The sequence below is a fragment of the Acomys minous genome, assembly GCF_964271855.1.
Source record: "Acomys minous genome assembly, chromosome: 5".
NCBI lineage: Eukaryota > Metazoa > Chordata > Mammalia > Rodentia > Muridae > Acomys > Acomys minous.
Window position 1 is genome coordinate 537,622 of NC_140494.1, and position 21,682 is coordinate 559,303.

Below are 21,682 nucleotides of genomic sequence, written 5' to 3' on the forward strand. Positions count from 1 at the left end.
GAAAATTGAATATTGTGTGTTGGTCTCAGTCTTCTTTTTTAGGAGTGGTGGGTTCTTGTGTGTGTGTGTGTGTGTGTGTGTGTGTGTGTGTGTGTGTGTGTGTGTGTGTGTGTGTTACCTGGGCCTCTAAGTGTACATGATTATGTGTAGATTCACTTCCATTTTTTTTCTGTTATACCTGTCTTAACTTTTTGTCTCCCCTTCTTCTTCTTCTTCTTCTTCTTCTTCTTCTTCTTCTTCTTCTTCTTCTTCTTCTTCTTCTTCTTCCTCTTCTTCTTCTTCTTCTTCTTCTTCTTCTTCTTCTTCTTCTTTTCTTTCTTTCTTTCTTTCTTTCTTTCTTTCTTTCTTTCTTTCTTTCTGTCTTTCTTTCATTGTAACTTTCATGACATAATTTCTTATCTTAAAACCAATTTGTATCTGGATGATACTGATGCAGCTTTTCCAGATTTCTCAGGTTGATGCGTTCACATACATGCGTTTTATAAATACTTTTTATACACACATCTCTGTGTAGCTTTCAGTCTATGGGATGTGTCTTGTTGGGGGTACAGAGTTAGATAATGTAGGCTTACAAGGCCCCATAGGGGCCCACAGAGACTGAGTGACCAAATGGAAAACATACTTGGGACAGACCTAGGTCCTCTGCACCTATGTAACAGTGGTGCAGCTCAGTCTTCCTGTGGGACTCCTAACAGCAGGAGCAGGAGCTGTATCTGACTCTGTTGACCACCTTGGGATCCTTTTTTCCTAACTGGGCTGCCTCACCTAGCCACAACAGAAGATGCACCTAGTCCTACTACAACTTGATCTGCCAAGGCAGGTTGGTATCCATGAGATGCCTCGCTTTTTCTGGGCCTTTTCAGAGGAGAAAGGGAGAATGGGAGGATGGCTAGGAGGTGATGTGAGAGGGAGGGACTGGGAGGAGAGGAAGGAGGGGAAACTGTGATCGGGTTGTAAAATTCATTCATTCATTCATAAAAATGCAGAGAAAAAAATCCTATTTGGAAAAAAGATCCTATGTATTTGGTTAGAGTTTTTAGAATATGCACATTTAATGTAAATAGCAATGTTTTTATTAACATTTTCCATTTGTAATTATTTTCATTTAAAATATTACTTTTATTTATTTATTTGTGTGTGTGTGTGTGTGTGTGTGTGTGTGTGTGTGTGTGTGTGTGTGTGTATACATGCCCACAAAGTCCAGAAGAGGGTGTTGGATTCTTTGGAGCTGGAGTTATAGGTAGATATGAACTGCCTGATCTGGGTGCTGGGAACCAAACTCAGGTCCTCTAGTAGAGCCACAGGCACCCTTAGCTGCTGAGCCACTTCCCAGCCCCTTATCATTATTTTTAAGTAACGATACATGTATCATACTTTAATTTTTAAGTGAGCCTATATGATTTATGGACTCCACTCTCTCCCCCTCTTCCTGTCCTCTCTTCCTACCCTCGCTCTCATCTTTCTCCCTCCTTCCTCTTCTCCATTATTTAGTTCTGCATCTACTCCATTGTTTTTACCCTTTATCCAAAGTATACAACAGTAGGCCATAGCTCTGTGTGAGGTCATAACACAGATGGTAACATGTGTCAATGTTTATGTATATCTATATGTTTATCTATACTTATAAATGGTATCATACTAAAGCAACTCTTGCCCAGCTTTACTCTCTGTTTCGGTGCTGGGGGGCAACCCATCCATGTGAGGAAGGAGTTGCCCCACTGAGGTATACAGTGGCCTTGTCTTCCATTGTTAATCCTATATTTGTAAGAAAATAATACCTGTTGCCAGGTGCTTCCCCCTAAGTCCAAGTCCGAGATTAATTGTCCTGATCACCTCATCACAGCAGTGTAGATTAGACTTTGCATTTTCTTTGGCTTCTGCCAAAATCTTGACTGTATATTTTAGAGCATATAACAATTCTAATTTCAGAAATTTTCCGATAAAGGTTGTTCTTGCTAGATTTTTATATGCAGTTTTCACCGTTGAGTACATCTCCTGGATTAAATCCTTTCATTCTTGGATATTAATATTCTTGGTCAAAATCTGAAAAGGTTCTTTATATTTTAGGAAGAGTTTCCTAGTTGGGTCTTTGTTTGTGCGTCACTTAGTGTGCAGCACTGATGGTGCCGAATGTGTATGCCGTTTTAAGTTGGCAGGGACCCACACTCTATGAGGGACCTCATACTCGAGGGTAGGAGAGTACACATGTGACACCTGCTGCTTGCCTTCAAGTTTGCAGGCCACCTGTGTGTCTCACATGTGTGTGTCTCACATGTGTGTGTCTCACATGTGTAATTACAGTGGCAATTTATGGAGTTAGGTCTAGGCGACATGGGGCTTCCCTACACTGTCACCTTCACAGTGTGCCTGCTGTGTCAGCTCCTTGGACAAGGGGTTAAGGCTGCTGGTCCTCACAGCCTAGCTGGTGCAAAGTTCTTGACAAACCATTTTATCTATTGAGCAGGAGGTGGTATGTGGGGTTAGGGTGGGGCAGAAGCAAAGGTGGGGGATGCTGAGAAGAAATGTCACATATATCTCACCCAAAGTGCAGCAGCTATCAAAACCATAGATGTTTCTTACATTTTTGTATGCCATATACACAAATACATACACGCACAAAAATGTATATATACATATATACACACATATACATATATACATATATGTGTATGTATATACACATATATGCCATATATATGTGAATCATATTTATCAAGTAGCTATCGCCTAGAATTATCTTCCTAAAAATCCTTATTAAATATTTATTTTAATTTATGTGCATGAATATTTTGCCTGTACATATGTATGTTTACCATGGATGTGCCCAATGTCCTTAAAGCTCAGAAAAGGATGCCAGGCACTCTGGAATTGGAGTTATGGATGGTCATGAGCCACTATATGGGTGCTGAGAACTGAACCAAGGTCCTCTGTAGGAAGAAATGCTCTTAATCCCTGAGCCATCTTTGGTTTCTTTATGTCACCCATTGACCCTTTCTGATCCAAATTATTTGGTAGATGAGTTGGAATATTTGGCTAACCAAACTGTACTTCAGTTTTTCAGATTCAACTTCAGGTTTCTAGTCTATGAGACTTAACACTACCCCAGAGCTGTCCAGATCTCTCAACTTTAGTAAAAAAAAATCAAGCCTCCAGGCACAGCTCCAAGTTTAATTCCATGTAGCAGGTCTTGTTTGCACTGTAATTCCACTGTGTACCACTCCTATAAAGAGTTTCAACCAGAAAGGTTGCCTCTTCTACAGCAATCTTGACTCTGATCTGCACACAGCAAGGGAAAGAGCTCTGGGTATGCAGATAGCCCTACAACATGGCTGGCCGCAAAGGATGGCTGCTCCCGTGCTACACTCTTGCTCCTGTTTGTTCTTTCTCAGAGGACTTATCTCAGGTCGTTAGCTTCTACAATGGCTCTGATTTCAGAGTCACCAAGTTGGGCCAGTGCACCTATGAGTGGGTTCTGTCTAAATATCCTTTTCACAAACTTCCTCGGAGACATTATAAATCCAGAGTTTCCTCAGGAGTCACCATCAAGCTCATGGTATGTTGAGATGGTTCTCAGGCAGGGCAGAGGTCTCTCCAACACTAATATTCAACACCTTTGGTGCCCTGTATTACTTTTTCCTTTCTTATCTTTACATTTGTATGACAAGGCCAGATGCTTGCTACATATGCAACCATTAAAAACCGGGCCTTTGAGCAGTGTGTGAAATTGCCTTGTAGTCAATTAAGTTGTTTGAACAAGAGCAGTGGGTCTAAGGTTTTCATTCATTATTGTGTCCTTTTCGTTTATCTATTCATTTACTTATGTCTTTACCCAAATGGTTCTAAATTCTGAGAATTCAGTGTTATAACTACAACTTTTAAAATATTTTTGCACATATATATTTGTTTATTTCTATGTACATGTGTGCATGTGTGTGGGTGCTCCCCCTGGCGTGAGTAGAGATCAGAGAACAGCTTTTGGGAATACGTTCTTTCCTCCTACCATATGGGCCAAGAGGATTGAACTCAGGTCACTGGGCTTGGTGGGCTCAGCCTTTATCTGCTGAGCCATCTCACCAACTCTTTAACATTTTAGTAATAGATTTCTTCACCTTGATCCCCTTCTCAGATCAGCTTTCTAATGTCCATGTAAGTGACTGGAAATTATAGATTTTATGTACAGCAAGTATGTGGGTCATACCTAGTGTCTGAATGGTTGTAAATAGCACTCCTATTTGAGATCATAAATAATAGGGTGGGGATGGAGAGATGGCAAAAATAGCACAGGCACCAAAAGGTGTTGAGTATTAGGACTGGAGAGACTCAGCTCTGCCTGATAAGTGTCCCCACACACCATGAGTCAAGAACAGATTGGTGGTAACTCCTGAGGAAATTGTGGTTAAGAGCGCACACTACTCTTGTAGAGAGCACATGTCCTTTACAAAAGTTCCCAGCATGCAGGTGGAGTGGGTCACAACTACCCATAACTCCAGCTGCAGGAGATCTGGTGCTGTCTTGTGGCCTCCAAGGGCAATTGCACACACATAACATATGCTCATACAGTTTGCACATAGGTTTTAAAAAAGCCCTTATAAAATCATTACCACTTCACATTTTATAGGGCAGAAATCGACTTGCTTGCAGTGGGCTGGCCTTGGCAGTGTTAGAAGCAAGGGGCTACATGGGGTGCCTGGGTGTTCACATATGCTACTTTGATAACTTCAAGAGGCCTGATGTATTATTCTTCTCATTTTGTAGGACAGGGTCTCATGTAGCTCAGGCTCACCTTGAACTCATTACGTTGCTGAGGTATGATTTTGAACTTTCGACCTTCAGCCTCCACTACTCCAGTGCTGGGGTTATAGGGTTGTATAGTATACTCCAAGTATAGTATTGCTTGGTTTTTGCTACCAATTGAAGCCACTGAACCCAGGACTTAGTGGAGGCTAGGCAAGGATCCTCCCAACTGAGTCCCATCCCCGTCCCCTGTGCGTTACACCTCTTTAGTGGGAGCAGCCTCTTCTCTGGTTGCATGAACGGGGTGGCTTTTCACAATTTCATGGATACTAATTAGTAATGACTGCCACTCAAGATGCATGTGAACAGAGTTGACATGTTGCAGTATTAAAGAGAGAAAGAGAGAGGCATGCGAGAAGGAATGTGACATACAGGCGTCCTTCTAGTTTTGCATGGGCACAGCGGGTCTTTGGTATTTAAAAACAAAACAAAACCATGTACTATTAGGTTGTATTATGGACTCAAACATGGTTCTGTAGCACCTTGAAGTGTTGCATTAATAAACTATGGATGTTGAGGAGTAGAAACCCTTTGAACCTCCACTAATTCACAGGAGATTTTCATAATTAAGTGCTAAATTGGCACAGCTGTGGCCTTTGAAGTGGCAATGTCCTGCTAATCATCCCTCATTTAAACCTACTAATACCTTCTCCTACCTGGACCCTATTGTAGTTCAGAATGCCAAGCTCAGTGCCTCCAGCTTTTCTGAATCAATACCTGGGGATACCCAGGTGTACCAGCTTCATTAATTAGCAAACATTTACCCTTGTCTTTCAAAGAGGTGACACGCAGAATTCATTGACACAGGAACAATCTCTGCTTTGCCAGGGTGCCTCATATTAACTTCTGTGGATGTGAGTAGAGGGGAAAATGGTAGGATAAAAGGGAACTGGGGAGGTGGCTCAGTGGACAAAGTCTTTGCTGTGCAAATGCGTAGGCCAGAGTTCAGATGCCCAGCCCCCGTCAAACATTCAGGTGCTGTGGCCAGTATGTGTAATCCTGGTGTGAAGTTCTGAGACCAAGGATCACAGCTCATGGGCCAGCAGTCTAGTATCATTCTGTGAGCTCAAGGAGAGATCCCGACTCAAAGAGTATTAGAGAAAGTGATGGAGAAAGATATCCAGAGGACATCAGCCTCTGGCTCCATATAGCCTCACACACACACATACACACACACACTGACATATATACTTACCACACAATAAAAACAAAGACTTTAAAAAGACCTGGAATGATGAACTTCCATGGAAAAGTGAAAACCTTGAAATAGCATTTCCAGGCCAGCAATACGGTATAGTATTATGACTAAGGTTTTTAAAGCCATGGGAAGAGAAAAACATGTACTGAGTTTTGTTGTGTATTCTGGCTGATATTTCCCTCTCACAGTGTGTAGGAAAGGTCACTGGTCATGAGACCAGAGTTGTACTGTCACCAAGGGAAAATATAAGCATCAGAACAACGGCTCGCCAGCTGGTGGGTGAAATCATGCCGGGTCCCTGTGTCCAGTCAGTACATTAGCAGCAGCAACTCGATTGTGCCACGCTGATGTTCCTCTGGTGCAGGGAGGGGCTAACCCTCAGTGGTCACAGTACTTTGCCAAAAGCTGCTCAGCAGATGGGTGGCCAAGTGCTGATGAGCCTGCCTCAGCCACAGGCCATCTGGTCTGCCTTCAAGTGTGCCATGGGGTTCTTCCTATGGCCCGGCCAGGCAGCAGCCACTCTCTTCATTTGCGCCTTCAGGAGAATGTAGGCTTCCCTTAAATGGGAGAGATTAAATTATATTGTATTGGGGATTTTTCCCCCTGGAAGACAGATTTTTTAAAACTCGAGTCTCAGTGGAGTGTTCTTTCAGGCCACGGATAGGGAGCTCAGGAGTCTTTCCATGTGACTTTCACCTCAGAATTGAAATCCAAGTCCTTTCTTTTCTCTTTGCTGTCAAGATATCAAGATTGAAAGCAGCATACATTTCTAAAGCACATTTTTTGAGCTGCCTCCATGTTGCCCAGAAGGTGGCTTGAAGCATACTGAAAGGAGGTATAAATATTAAACTAACTTGTTTGCCTTCTTGATGGGGACCTGGGATTCCTAAACAAAATGAGACAAAGCCACTGGCAGAGTTAAAACTTCATGCATTCTTATAGACGTGCATTTAGCTTTCTGGAAACAGATGAAGAAACATACCTGTAAATAAAAATAACATGGAAAAATACAGTACACCCTTACATGCAGACAGGAGTCAAATCTCCATGTCACAAGTTGGAGGTAAACTATGAATCCAGCTACAGGAATATAAATGTTTATCTTATACCCAAGAAAAGGCCTGTGTCAGTGACTATTGACCGCTTTTGCAGACAACCTGGCTTGGCTCCCAGCATACATGTGGCAGTTAACAAACATTCTTAGTCCCAGTTCCAGGGGATCAAATGTCCTTTTCTGACCTCTGAGGACACTGGGCCCACATGTGATATACATGCATAGGTGCAGGCAAAACACACACACACACACACACACATACACACACACACACACACACACACACACACACACGTTTGTGTGTGTGTATGTATACATATACATATACATATACATATATAATTAAATCTTTAAAGGATCAAAGCTGATTATTTTTCTACTATTAACTTTATCATAATCTTTTTCTTTTTACATGATGGAATAAGTGAATTCAACTTTCTATATAAAAATATCAAGAACTATTACAAAATAAAAAAAGACAAAAATAAATAATCAATAGTGACAATGTGAAACCCTAAGAGAAGTTCCATGGTTTATTTTGTTATTGTTGTTGTCATTTAAAACTGTTTATTCGCTTTTCCATGGCTTTGTAATGAGCACTCTAATTGTATAGAAGTTCCCTGGGTATATAGAGTTGGGACTGTCAAGTGCTTGTTTGAGCTGCTACCTTAAACCAGCTGTGTCATGTTTTTATATGAAAGTTTATTAGAGTAAAATAATTTTATTTAAAAATATAGATATTTTATTTAAAATGGCTATTTTATTTTTAAAATAAAGTGATTTTGGGGCTGAGAGATGGCTCAGTGGTTAAAAGCCCTGACTGCTCTTCCAAAGGATCCAACTTCAAATCCCACCACCCGCATAGCAGTTTACAATTGTGTATAATTCCAGGGGATCTGACACTCTCATACAGATGAACATGGAAGCAGAACACCGATGTAGATAAAATAAAATAAAAATAAATAATTTTAAAGTGATTTTATTTAAAAATAAGTATTTAAGAAGTGAACAGCATCTATGGAATGACACTGTTGGCCTCTGACCTGCACATGTATGTACACATACATACTCCTGCACCAGCACACACATAAGCACATGAAAGCATACGTTCACAGGCACATAATAAGGCATTAACTATGAACCATGAGCACAATGCATGCTACATGGGAAGAAGGTGGTGAGAGGTGACAGGTGGGAAGCGAAATGGAGCTTTAGAAGTTCACCTGGCCGCATGTCCCTCTGATGGCTCTTCCTCTCTCCACATAGAATGTCCCCCCGGACCTGTCCATATGCACCTTCGTGCTGGAGCAGTCCCTGTCCGTACGGGCTCTGCAGGAAATGCTGGCCAACACGGTGGAGAAGTCAGAAGGGGTAAGTACCCACTTTCTGTGATTGTTTTTAACTGAACTTAGCTGTGTGTGAATGTTTGCCTGCCTGGATTTTTGTTGTTGTTGTTGTTGTTGTTGTGTGACGCCAGTGGCTTCTTCATGTAGCTTCCTTACATTTGACCTTCTACTTTATCTAACAGGCTTAGGGTGTCATACACACACTCACACACACACATACTCACACACACACATACACACACTCACACACATACACACACATACACTCACATGTACACACACTCACACATGCGGACACACCCATACACTCACACATACACACACACACTCACACACACACACACTCACACACGCACACTCACACACGTATATTTCCTAGCGCCCATCTACTTCATGCTTATGTGTATGGTTTGTGTATCTCCTTATAAGTCCCCACGTCACAGTTTGACTTCTAGCTTTATGCCTGATTGTCACTGAGCTTTGTGTTATCTTCAAATGCCTTTTCCCAAGTAATATGCTCTAAGCATTTTGTAACTAATGCAAATTTCATGGCACCATTCTGTGTTTTAAATAACAAAACCATAGCAGTACAGCTTCAGCAAATTGTAGTTTTGAAAACAGCAAACCATCTTCTGAAAATTAAAATTCCTATTCTGTCTCCTAATGCTGACATTTTTCCTTGAAATCCCATTGGGTTGTTTTAATTATCTTTATTTTCAGGAGACACAGGACTACTGCTTTTTTGGGTATTACCTGCTCTTAATCAGCTCATTAAAGTTTTCAGGTAACCAGGAGGATAAATGGCCACCCAGTTAGCACAGTGCTTCATAGTCTAATAAACTATTTGTTTCCAGGAGTTCAACTGGGACTTTTCTTTAGCCATTATTGGCTATGTGTTATTTTTGTTGAGCCTTTTTTTTCAGTTTACATAAATAGATAAAAAATATTGTCATAATGTTTCATATGGTGACTCATTGGCTATGCTACAATATTTACTTTTTATCTTTAAGGTTTTCAAACACATTTTAAAACTTTAGTTGGTTTTCTTATCAATTCTAGATCAAAATTTCACATATGAGGTGTATATGTGACCAATCTGGACAAACCGTTTATGGTTATTGTATTTTTCCTGAAAGTTCTCTATTTGTCTGAAATTCTTTGAAAATAAAAGGGAAAACAAAACTAAAGTCTTTCAAGAATAATCCTGTTTCTTAGGTTTTTGTTTTTGTTTTTTAGGTGCAAGTTGGAGCACAGGTTTCTATCTCACAGTATTGGAATGAAATCTTAAGAAATTCTGTGAGGGACTCTGCTTGCATAGTGTTGGCAGGACTGAAAGTTTTGTAATGAACATGGGAGACAGTTTGAAGGCACCTAAAAAGTTAGAATTGTCACAGGACCCAGCAATTCCACTACAAGTTGTAGATCCAGAGAAAATAAAATGAGTATGTTGAAGAGGAAAAAGTTTTAACGTAATGACCAAGTGTAGAAGAGAATAGTCATTTTTTATTCACCATTATACAGAAAGCTGGTTTACCCACCCTCAAATATGGTACATGCACTATGTTTTCTTAAAATCACTTGTGGTGAGTACCAAATACAAACTTCCTATATCAACAGCTTTGAAGTTTCTCTTAGAATTTATATTTCCTTTAACAAGGAGTTTCATTCTCTTAGAGTGAAGTTATGAAAAGGTTTAATTTTCTGTTGAAACAGTGGTTTCTATCTGGCATTGTGGCTTTTGAACATCACAGAAACATACCAATTCTGAAATTTGAGTCTGTCTTTACCAAACAAAAAGCCCCTAAAGAGCCATTTGCTTTTGCTTGCATTGTTGCATTCCCCATTGTGGTGAATTCTGGTTTACCTCAGTTGCCCTAAATAAAATTTTTTATACTGCAAAGCTGCTGCTTTTCCTTAACTTAACTTTGGAAAGCACCGAATCTGTGAGTTTGAACTAGGTGAGCTCTGAGTATCCTGTGCCCAGAGGAAGCAATTTAAAATACTATTTAGGGATGTGTGCTTTTAACGTTTTATTGCTAGAACTCTGGACCCTCTCTTCAATGCTCTTACTTCATTGAATTTAGGTCTGAAATTTTCTCTAACTAGAATATTTCCACTACAGATAGACTAGACATCCATGTGAGGAGTTGGATCAGCATTTTTCAAAAGCCCCCCAGGGTTGCTGTAGCCACTAAATAGGATGGAGATTAGTGGGAGTCACCTATAGCAGTGGTTCTCAACTTGCAAGCCATGGCCCCTTTTGGGAATCAAATGACCCTTTCCCAGGGGACATCATTAGAAAATACAGATTCAGCCAGGTGTGGTGGCGCATGCCTTTAATCCCAGCAGTTGGGAGGCAAAGGCAGATGGATCACTGTGAGTTCAAGGCCAGTCTGGTCTACAAAGTGAGTCCAGGACAGCCAAGGCTAACACAGAGAGACCCTGTCTTGAAAAATCCCCCCCAAACAATAACAACAAAAAGAAAAATACAGATTCATTATGATTCATAACAGCAGCAAATTTATAGTTATGAAGTAGAGATGAAAATAATCTTATGTTTGGAGTCACCATTTGTAACAAGAGGAACTGTATGAAAGGGTTGTGGCATTAGGATGAGAACCACGTTCCTATACAGGATGTGGGGTATTGTGAACAGTTTGGGGCGTATCATGACGGACCTTCGGAAGGTCTAGGTTAGGAAGCCCTCTTGGGTAGTGACTATTTCCCAACAGCTCATGGCTAGGACGTGCCATGGGAAGGTGCTGCTGGCCTGTAGGAACCAGTTCTCCTGCCCTCGGCACACATGCGAATCCTCTCTTCCTGGTCACATGGCACCTCTCTAAACCAAAAGCATTGATCATTTTATCCAAAGTGATGAAAGTGTCCAGTGCATGATAAAACAGAGATAGATCTGAGCTACACCTAACTTTCCATTGAATTTCATTTAGTTATTTGTTATTCAGAGCCTCATGACAACAAAGGGATACAGCCAGCTGCTCTCAGATGCCCTCCTATGTTGAGCATAGAGAGAGCCCAGCGAGGCTGCAGGTGATGCACCTGCTGTACTGTGCCCAGTGCATCTTGCCCCATTTTTTTCATGACATCTACAATCACTCACATCTTTACTTCTCTTTCTTCTGTGAGTCCCAGATTTGCTGTGAATCTTAGTTCTCTGAACCCACAAGTGTGCGTTGCTCAAGTCTTCTTGTGGGTGTTGCTCTTGCACAGTATTCTGAGGAGCAGCTTGAGAGCCCCAGCACTGCCATGTCTTAGCTCTGTCCTCTGCTCAGAGGGAAGGCAAGTCTTCATCACCAAGTTTGAGTACTGATCAGATGATGCTGGGTGTGGGAGAGTTAGCACTCCCTTCAATGTAGCTTCTAAGTCACGTGTGGTGGCTCACACCTGTAATCCTAGCACTTAGAAGGCTGTGGTGGAGGGATTGCCGTGAGTTTGAACCCAGACTGGGGCCACATAGTGAATTCTAAGAAAGCCTGGCCTACAATGTGATATCCTATCTATAAACAAGCTATTCATATCCATTACTTTATTTTCACACATGAGCAACTCACCTGGTTGTCCTGGAACTCATTCCTGACTGTGTTTTCTCTGATTTTCATGGCTTCCTTCCTTTATGGAATCTTGAGTAATTCCACATCCCCTTCCTGCACCAATATCCCAACTAGGCTTGCCACACAGAGTTGAGCAGTTTAATGATGGAGTCACCATATTAGAGCACAGTGACAGCACTTGCTGTCCTGGTTTCAGAAAGTTTAACCCTTTGTTTAACTTTTGCCCTTGCTGCAAGTTTTTATCTTGGTTAACTTACCAAAAATATTTGGCATACACTTCTCTTTACATGATTTTATTTTTAAACACATACTTGAATCTAATTATTCTGTGTCTGCAGGCATGTCTGCCAAGTGAACAGTGATGCAGGATAGTGGAAAGAGCTTGGTCAAGAGATTTATTGAAACTTCTTTCTAAACTAATGTTTGTAGTACTAATCATTAGTTGTGAAGGTTTCTCTTTTGATGCCATAACTGCAATACACAACTAGTATGACCTATTAGGAGCATGTATTTTAAAAAAAGAAATACTTTACATTGCCTGTCATTTCTGACTTTTGGTCTGGTAGCTCCTGGGACACTGTGGAACCTTGTCCCTTTTGACATTGGGTTATACCTATTTGACTGCTCTTTGGAATACTAAGGGTACTATAGTGTTTTCTCTGAGCCTTAAATGTAGGGGAGAGTTGCAGAGATAAGAGCCAGAGGCCTAGGATATCTGCTGCTGGATGTGTGTCCAAGACATTGCAGAGAAACTGCACCCATGAAATCCTAAGCATATGGTTGAACAAGACCAACATAGTGACAACACCAGTTGACACGGCAAGCTTGGCAGGGGATAGTCAGCAAGGTTTCACTCTAGGTGAAAAGCTACAGGTGACCAATGGCTGCTAACAAAGGGAGAGTTGATGTTGTTTAAGGGACCAGCTCCCACATAGCTTGTCCAACTTCAAGTGATCAGCCCTGTATCTGTTATCAGCAATGCTACATGAATTAGGTAGGTGGTATATACACATGTGCATATTTACATATATGCATGTAACAGTAGTAATTAAAGAAGAAGAGGTCATGAGTTGGGAGGGAGGGAACGTGGCAAGAGCTGGAGGAGTGAGGTAGAGGCATTATTCATGTATGAAGCTCTCAACAACAATTAAAATTAGATACTGAAAAGCAAGTTTAGCTTAATCCAGGAAGATGTGATTAAAATTAACTAGAGCTTGCCCATATAGCTTGTTCTCAGATGTAGAAGTATGTTGGCATTTGTGTTACTTATTGATTTTAATTTATGGTAGGTGTATCTCACCGTGGATCTTAGTGGTTTACTATAGATTATGAGTGGTGCTTTTAAAGCAAATAGAATTTAGGATATGATAAAATGTTATGAAGAGATAATATCAAGTTGAATCTTGAGTGCATTGAATTCCATCCATCCATTTATTTAATGCCAACTTTCTAAACACTGGTGAAATAAGCTATGTCATATAAAGTCTCCATGGCTCCAGTGATAACTCATGTGAGTTTTGTCATCAATGGTTCTATGATTTCAGGGTCAGAAAAACAACTGCAGTGCTCCTGTGAGGAGTGTGTTACATATGTGTAGGATTTCATATTATTTTGAATTTTCCCTTAAGTTTTAAGCTCACTGTTCACATGAGATCATTTCAATCTGTTCCCAGGAATCATTTGTTCTTATTAGGCTATTCTTTAGAATTGAGGCAGAAAATGGAACTTCCAGGGTGAGAATACATGATGTTTTCAACAGTATTATTTATTTTCTGAGGGAAAAAAACCCACCTCACTTAGTATAGCAGACACTCAGAAATCCTCCTGCCTTAGACTCAGAGGTGTTAAAGTTTCAGTCAAGAGCTACCACATCTTGTTCAGAGGTCTTTCTTCCTTCCTTCCTTCCTTTCTTTCTTTCTTTCTTTCTTTCTTTCTTTCTTTCTTTCTTTTTTTCCGAGACAGGGTTTCTCTGTGTAGCCTTGGCTGTCCTGGACTCATTTTGTAGACCAGGCTGGCTTTGAACTCAGTGATATACCTGCCTCTGCCTCCTGAGTGCTGGAATTAATGGCATGCGCCATCAGGCCAGCATTCAGAGGTATTCTTAAAGTGACTTAAATGGTTCCATTTACTAAAATAGTTTGTTATTTTATGTGAAGCTGTAAGAATACGGCTTGTTTCTAAATAGCTTTGATGTCTAATAAAAGGGACAGGGCTACCCAGTGGCTTGAATGTTTGTAGAGATAGCAGGCAGAAGTCAGCTCTGTGTTTTTTGTGAGAACTAAGAGTTGTAGACTGTGAGGTACTAATATACTTGTTAGTCTCACAAAATTTCCTCTCTTTGAAACACGCGCTCTGAGAACACTCAAAAGTGCATCAAGAAGCTACTAGCTAAACTCGCTGGTACATGATTTCTAAAAACATACTTTTCAAACATCAAAGCACCAAAAAATGAGTTTTTATGAGTACATGCACTGAGCCTAGAGGCATTGATTTCAAACAAGTAACTACATTTTAAAAAATGATCTTGTACCTGCGCAAGAGCAAAAGGTGAAATTCGGGGAGTCTGATGCTGCATCTTGTAGTGGCCATGTACTGAGATTATACAGCACACTCCCCAAGTCCAAACCCTGGTAGAGTGAGGTATGCCAATGAGCCAGCTCCCTACCTATAATATCCTTATTTAAAACATGAATCAAAATAATAGTACTGCCCTCATGGAGTTGTGAGACAGTACTATGACAGACATCACACTCACTCATCACAGGACAGGCATCCTGGTTGCGTTCACATCAGTGTTATGATTTCCCTGTTGAGTAGGGCTGCATAGCTTTGTCTGCATACCCTCCCCCCCCAGAAGAAAGCAACTATAAACTGTGGGCTAAATATAAAACCATCTGAATCATTACCTTCATTCAGCACAGAGAATATCTCTTTAGCTGTGCTGTAGTTTTAGCTGTAGTTTCCTCTGTCTCTTAAAACAAGTGACCGTCACTGTAATGTAGTGGCTTAAAGCATTGATTCTCATCTCACATTCCTGGAACTCATATATTTTATTAGTTCTTGAAAGCCGGAGGAGAGGTCGGTGTAAGCAGGCATGCTAGTTAAATTTCTCGTTAGCATCTAAAGACACCAGACAAAAGCACCCTAAAGGAGGAATGGTCTATTTTGACTCCGTCTATGGTACTGAGTCCCATGGTGGGGAAGGTATAGTGGCAGGAAAGGTGGGTGGTCATGTTATATACACAACTGGGAGTCAAAGAATGGTGAGTGCTAGTGTTCAGCTCATGTTCTTATTCAGTCCAGGTCTTAAGCCGTGGGAATGGTGACACCCATGATGGGCGAGTTTTCCCACCTCAGTTTAATCTAGTTAAGATAACCCCACCCTACTCATGGCCAAATGTCTCCATAACCCTTTAGTGTTGATCTAGGAGACAATTCCAGATCTGGCCAAGCTGACAATTAATGGTGGCCATCCTAGTCAGTCAGTGTTTTTATTTGTACTTCAGAACGCAAGGGGCAGCTCCTAATACCCAGAGTGACCTCTGCTCTCACATCTGAAATGCTTGACGGATTCATGCTTTTATGCCATAGGCAGTATGCTATCACTGCCTCTCTGTATGAGAAATTGCTATTCTCAAATGTCTATTACAACTTACACTGTCTTGAGTGGCTGGCTTCTGCTTACGTCTGTTTTCTTGATCATCCTCTCAAGTAAAACTAAAGACAGTCACTTCAGAGGAGGCCAGGATGCCAGTAATTTGAAATTTTCCTAATGGATGTGTCATTCACTATTGTGCCTAAAGATTGTGTATGTGAACATATTTTTCCCTTCACATACAAAATTGAAATTGGCATTTAAAATAAATGGGATTATAATTTTCTAAAGGCCCTCCAGCTGCACACATTTGCTGAACCTCACCTATTTTGTTGTCATGTATAGAATGTGGACATCTATGGTTGAAATGAGCATCTTTTATTTGTAGATATTTGGTTTCTTTATATTCAGGAGCAGGGGTGCATGAGTCTGCATTTGTTTGAGGTACTTCACAGGGTCCAGCATCAAACTCAATAAAGAGGTCAATTTAATCAGTGGGTAATTTAATCACAGTGGCAGAGTTATAGGCTGTTTTTGATTATGAGTCCTGAATGTACAGGTTATTTGATTTGATTAGAATCATTCAATTTGGACATTTTCTCAGATTTCTTTTGAGCTTACTACTACACACACACACACACACACACACACACACACACACACACACCTGTTTCCTAGCAAATGAGCAACATGGTAAATTTGTGTGATGATCTATTGCAGAATTAGTTACATTTCTGTTGCTGTGATAACCAGTTATGGTAGTAACCAAAGACTCTTTAAGGAAGAGAGAATTTATAAGTTTACAGGACTTTTGTTAGAATAGTACTGAGGGGCTGGGACAGTTAGCAGTGTCTTTTATGTTTCTTGACTTTATTTGGTAGCTACTAGTTAATTCTTACTCAGACTGATGGCAGCTCTTTGGAAATATTTACAGGACCATGATAACCAAAATTAGAGCTTGTTTGGTTCCTCATCTTAATTATGTTTTTAGACAGTTACATATGGGTATGGTTGGGGGTATTTCTTATTCCTACAAGGCCATATAGCTGTGTGGAGCCTGGCATACACATCTGAAGTCCCCATATCCTTCCTCATGCACTTGTCCTGGTCTCCTGGAGTGCCCAAGGGTCTTGGTTTTCTTTTCTTTTCCTTCCTTCCTTCCTTCCTCCTTCCTTCCTCCTTGGTTTTTTATTTGTTTTGTTTTGTTTTGTTTTTGAGACAGGGTTGCTTTGTGTAGCCTTGGCTGTCCTGGACTCACTTGGTAGACAGGCTGGCCTCAAACTCACAGAGAGCTACCTGCTTCTGCCTCCTCAGTGCTGGGATCAAAGACATGCACCACCACACCCAGCTCCCATGAGCATTCTTTGTGAGTGTTGACTGAGAGTTCATGAGTCATCTTCTGATCCATGACACAACTGCCTCTAGCATGTGTAGGACCTGAGTCCAAAAGGAAGAGGGCTGGAGTTATTTTTAAAACTGATGTTTCCCTCTTCACACACCATTTCTTCACAGTGTATAGAGCTGGAATTTAAGGCTGCATTTCTTTCATGAAGTCTAGGAGTGTTCAGGTAACCTTGAAGTTTCCTTAAGGCTAACATTTAGGATATTTCTTCTCATAGTTAAGTAATAAACCCATCATTATCCATGATGATTTTCTCCTTTTATGTTGGTTATCATGTTTTTAAAAACACATTCAATTCATACACAGTCCCAAGTTTGAGATTGAAAGTTAAGCCTTCTGCCATACAAGTTAGGTCTTGTATCATATCTCCAAATAAAAATGATTATAGATACATTATAGAATAGTAATATAACAGTGATTATAGATACATTATAGGATAATATAACAATGATTATAGATAACTTATAGAATAATAATATAACAATGATTATAGATATATTATAGAAATGTATCACCATCCAGTGAAGTCTGTCCTAAGAGATTGCATTTTCCCTTCCACCCACTGTTCATGTTCTTCCTGGTTTTTTATTGTCTCAAATGAGATTCCTTGCAGCATTTAATTGTGCTTAGTAATTCTGATAAACTGCTCACCCAGCAGCCAGCTGCCTGTTATTAACTCAGGGACCTGCTATTTGAATTTGTTAACATGAAGGCTTATGCAAGAGCCACTTTGATATACTCTCTGCCTTGTGAGATGAAGTGTTGGTAATTTTGAGCTTGAAGTGTGCATATTTCCCTGAATTTGGATAAAATTCAGAGATCATTTAAGTAACAATAAAGTCAAGATCCTGCTTCTATAAGAGGAATAATTGAGGCGATCTCAATGTTCTGTGCCTACTTTAAGCTTTAAGGTGGCAGGGGGGAGAGAAGCTGCTGAATAAAAACCATAAATCCTTTTTGCTGAATTAGGCCACGTGTGAGGGTCCAGGACTCCTGAGGTAACTGGAGTCATGACTGACAGATCTGACACAATGGAAGTGTGTGGGTCACTTATACAAAGCAGGGTAGAAAGAAAAGTTGGGCTAATGTATGTAATTTGACAAATTACTGGACTTGCTTTTGTGGCCTCATTTGCTTAATTAAATTTATGGTAAATTTTTTTTTCCTCAAACTGACAGCAGAAAGAATTTTGCAGTCTCATGCAGTTTAAAAATACACACCACAGCCATCATTCTCATGGGCAGATACGGCTTTAGCATTTATAATCTCCCTAATAAGAATGCTGTGTCCATGTGTCCTCATTTACTGCTTTGCATTTTCCATTTTGAAATTACTTGGCTTATCCTGGAAATACTTTTCAGAGACCTCAGTTTGAGGTCTGAAGACTCTGTAATTCTGTCATTTGAAATTATGTGTTAAGGGGCTCGAGATGGCTCAGCAGTTAAGAGCACTGGCTGCTCTTGCAGAGAATCTAGGTTTGGTTCCTCGCATGCACATGGTGGCTAATGACTACCTGTAACTCCAGTTTCTGGGGATCCATCCCCCACTTCTGGTGTATGTGGGTACCAAGCACATATGTGGTACACAGACCTATGTACAGGCAAAACATCCATACATATAAAAGTTAATATATTTTAAAAAGAAAATACATACTAAAGTAAGAAAAGTGTGTGGGAAGATGGCTCAGCCCTTAAGAACGTATGGTACTAGTCCTTCCAGAGGACCCCCAGTTCAGTTCCCAGCATCCACACCATGTCACTTATAACTACCTATGACTCCAGCTCACGGAGAGCTGACCTTTGGACCTTGCTGAGCATCTGAACTCACAAGCACATACCCACACATATATATTTGTTTAAAAAGATGAGTGCAAATGGAAAATTGAAAGGTTTCTTGGTGACTGTTATGACCAGTGTTTAAGGAAAGTACACTGGAAAGCCTGCTGCTGTGCTTCCAGTAACAGAGTCGCAATAAGAATTAGTGTCTTTCCTTTCAGGGAAAAAGCTCATGTTGAACTTGAACTGTGTTAAGTACTAAAGTTCCTGTGTAAGTGTTTGGATTGGTATTTGTTTGTTTGTTTTTTGTTTTGTTTTCTTTTTTAGCTCTGTGTTCACTGACAGTTTGGTCACTTAATAAATATTAGGTATCTCAGAATCCACTTATAATTCATAGCAAGTTTACTGGCAAAGAAACTTACAAACCCAAGCAATGTTTCCATTCTTCCTCATGTGAGTCAGACTCTTCAGGAAACAATTGGAAAGGGAAAAAGCCACTAGTAAGTTGACCAGTATTATAACTTTGGGGATAAAAATATTAAAAGTCTCAAAACTTTTTTAAAAATATATTTTAAATGTTAAAATGTTGATACTTAAAAATGACTAATTTAGAATTCACTAACTCTAATAAGAGGTATTAAATTAACATAAGGAATATGTTTCAGAGACAATGGAAATTTCCAAGGTAGCTAGGGGTGTGGAGCCAGAATTCCTGAGGAAAAGAAATACAATGAAATGCACTTAACACTTCCAGAAACTTGCAATTTAAAATATATGTGTTACAGGGCATGAGAGTTGGCTCAGGAGTTAAGAATAGTGGCTGCAGTTAGTGATGTTATTTCTTGGCTTTCTGTTTCAAAGACCTATCCTTGAGTGAAAGTCAGGTGTTGAAGTCTCCCACTATTAAAGTGTGAGATGGATCTAACAGATATTTACAGAACTTTTCACCCAAACAAAAAGATTATACCTTCTTCTCGCCATCCCATGGAACCTTCTCCAAAATTGATCACATAGTAGGTCACAAAGCAAGCCTCAACAAATACAAGAAGATTGAAATAATACTTTGTATCCTATCAGATAACCATGGTCTAAGGCTGGATTCAACAACAATAGAAATAACAAAAAGCCTACATATACGTGGAAACTAAACAACTGTCTACTTAATGACACCTGGGTCAGGGAAGAAATAAAGAAAGAAATTAAGAACTTCCTGAAATTCAATGAAAATGAAGGAATAACATACCCAAATTTGTGGGACACATTGAAAGTGGTGCTAAGAGGAAAATTCATAGCACTAAGTCCCTTTATAAATAAATTGGAAACATCTCACATAAGCAACTTAATGACCCATCTGGAAGCCCTAGGAAAAAAAGAAGCAGAAACACTGAAGGGGAGTAGACATGTGGAAAAAACCAAACTCAGGGCTGAAGTCAATAAATTAGAAACAAAGAGAACAATTCAAAAAATCAACAAAACCAGGAGCTGGTTCTTTAATAAAATCAACAAGATAGACCAACTGTTAACCAAACTAATGAAAAGGCAGAGAGACACTATCCAAATCAGCAAAAGCAGAAATGAAAAGGGAGACATAACAACTGACACTGAAGAAATACAAAGAATCATAAGATCCTACTTTAAAGGCATATATGCCACAAAATTTGAAAATCTAAGAGAAATGGACAATTTTCTTGATCAATTCCATTTGCCAAAATTGAATCAAGATGAGATAAACAAATTAAATAGTCCTATTTCTCCTATAGAAATAGAAGCAATCATTAATTGTCTCCCAACCAAAAAAGCCTAGGGCAAAATTATACCAGTCCTTCAAAGAAGAGCTAATACTGATACTCTTCAAGCTACTCCAAAAGATCTAAATGGATGGAACATTACCAAATTCTTTCTATGAACCACAGTCATGTTGATACATAAACCCCACAAAGATCCAACAACAACAACAACAACAATAAAACAGAATTTCAGGCCAATTTCTCTTATGAACATTGAAGCACAAATACTCAATAAAATACTCTCAAAACAAATACAAGAACACATCAAAGATATCATTCACCCTGACCAGGCAGGCTTCATTCCAGGCATGCAGGGGTGGTTTAATGTACAGAAGTCCTTCAATGTAATCCACCATATAAACAAACTGAAAGAAAAAAACCACATTATCATCTCCTTAGATGCAGAAAAGACATTTGACAAAATCCAACACTCATTCATATTTAAAGTTTTGGAGAAATGGGGAATACAAGGTACATACCTAAACATAATAAAGGCTATATACAGCAAGCCAATAGCCAACATCAAATTAAATGGAGAGATACTCAAGGAAATTCCTCTAAAATCAGGGACCAGACAAGGATGCCCACTTTCTCCATATCTCTTCAATATAGTTCTTGAAGTTCTAGCCAGAGCAGTAAGACAAAAAAGGAGATCAAGGGGATCCAAATGGGAAAGGAGGAAGTCAAATTATCCCTATTTGCAGATGATATGATAGTGTGCATAAGTGACCCTCAAAATTCCACCAGAGAACTCCTACAGCTGATAAACACCTTCAGCAAATTGACTGGATACAAAATTAACTCAGAAAAGTCAGTAGCCTTCCTATAAGCAAATGAAAAACATGCAGAGGAAGAAATTAGGATAACTACACCCTTCACGATAGCCACAAGCAATATAAAATATCTAGGAGTAACTCTAACCAAGTAAGTGAAGGACTTGTTTGAAAAAACTTTAACTCTCTGAAGAAAGAGATTGAAGATGATATCAGAAGATGGAGGAATCTCCCTTGTTTGTGGATTGGGAGAATTAACATAGTAAAATTGGCCATCTTACCAAAATAAATTTACAGATTCAATGTAATCCCTATCAAAATATCTATACAGTCTTTTAAAGACATTGATAGATCAATTCTCAACTTCATATGGAAAAACAAAAAAACCA

At 39.7% G+C, this 21,682-nt stretch overlaps 1 protein-coding gene across 5 annotated transcripts in view; it reads left to right on the top strand.

Moving 5' to 3' along the window:
• The window catches only part of RYR2 (ryanodine receptor 2), a 545,494-nt gene that overhangs the window by 174,376 nt on the left and 349,436 nt on the right, over positions 1-21,682 (top strand). For all 5 annotated transcript variants that reach the window (XM_084782769.1, XM_084782771.1, XM_084782772.1 and 2 more), the window contains exon 3: positions 8,313-8,417. In XM_084782769.1, coding sequence (XP_084638895.1) covers positions 8,313-8,417 — 105 coding nt within the window. The remainder of the gene's footprint in view (positions 1-8,312; positions 8,418-21,682) is intronic.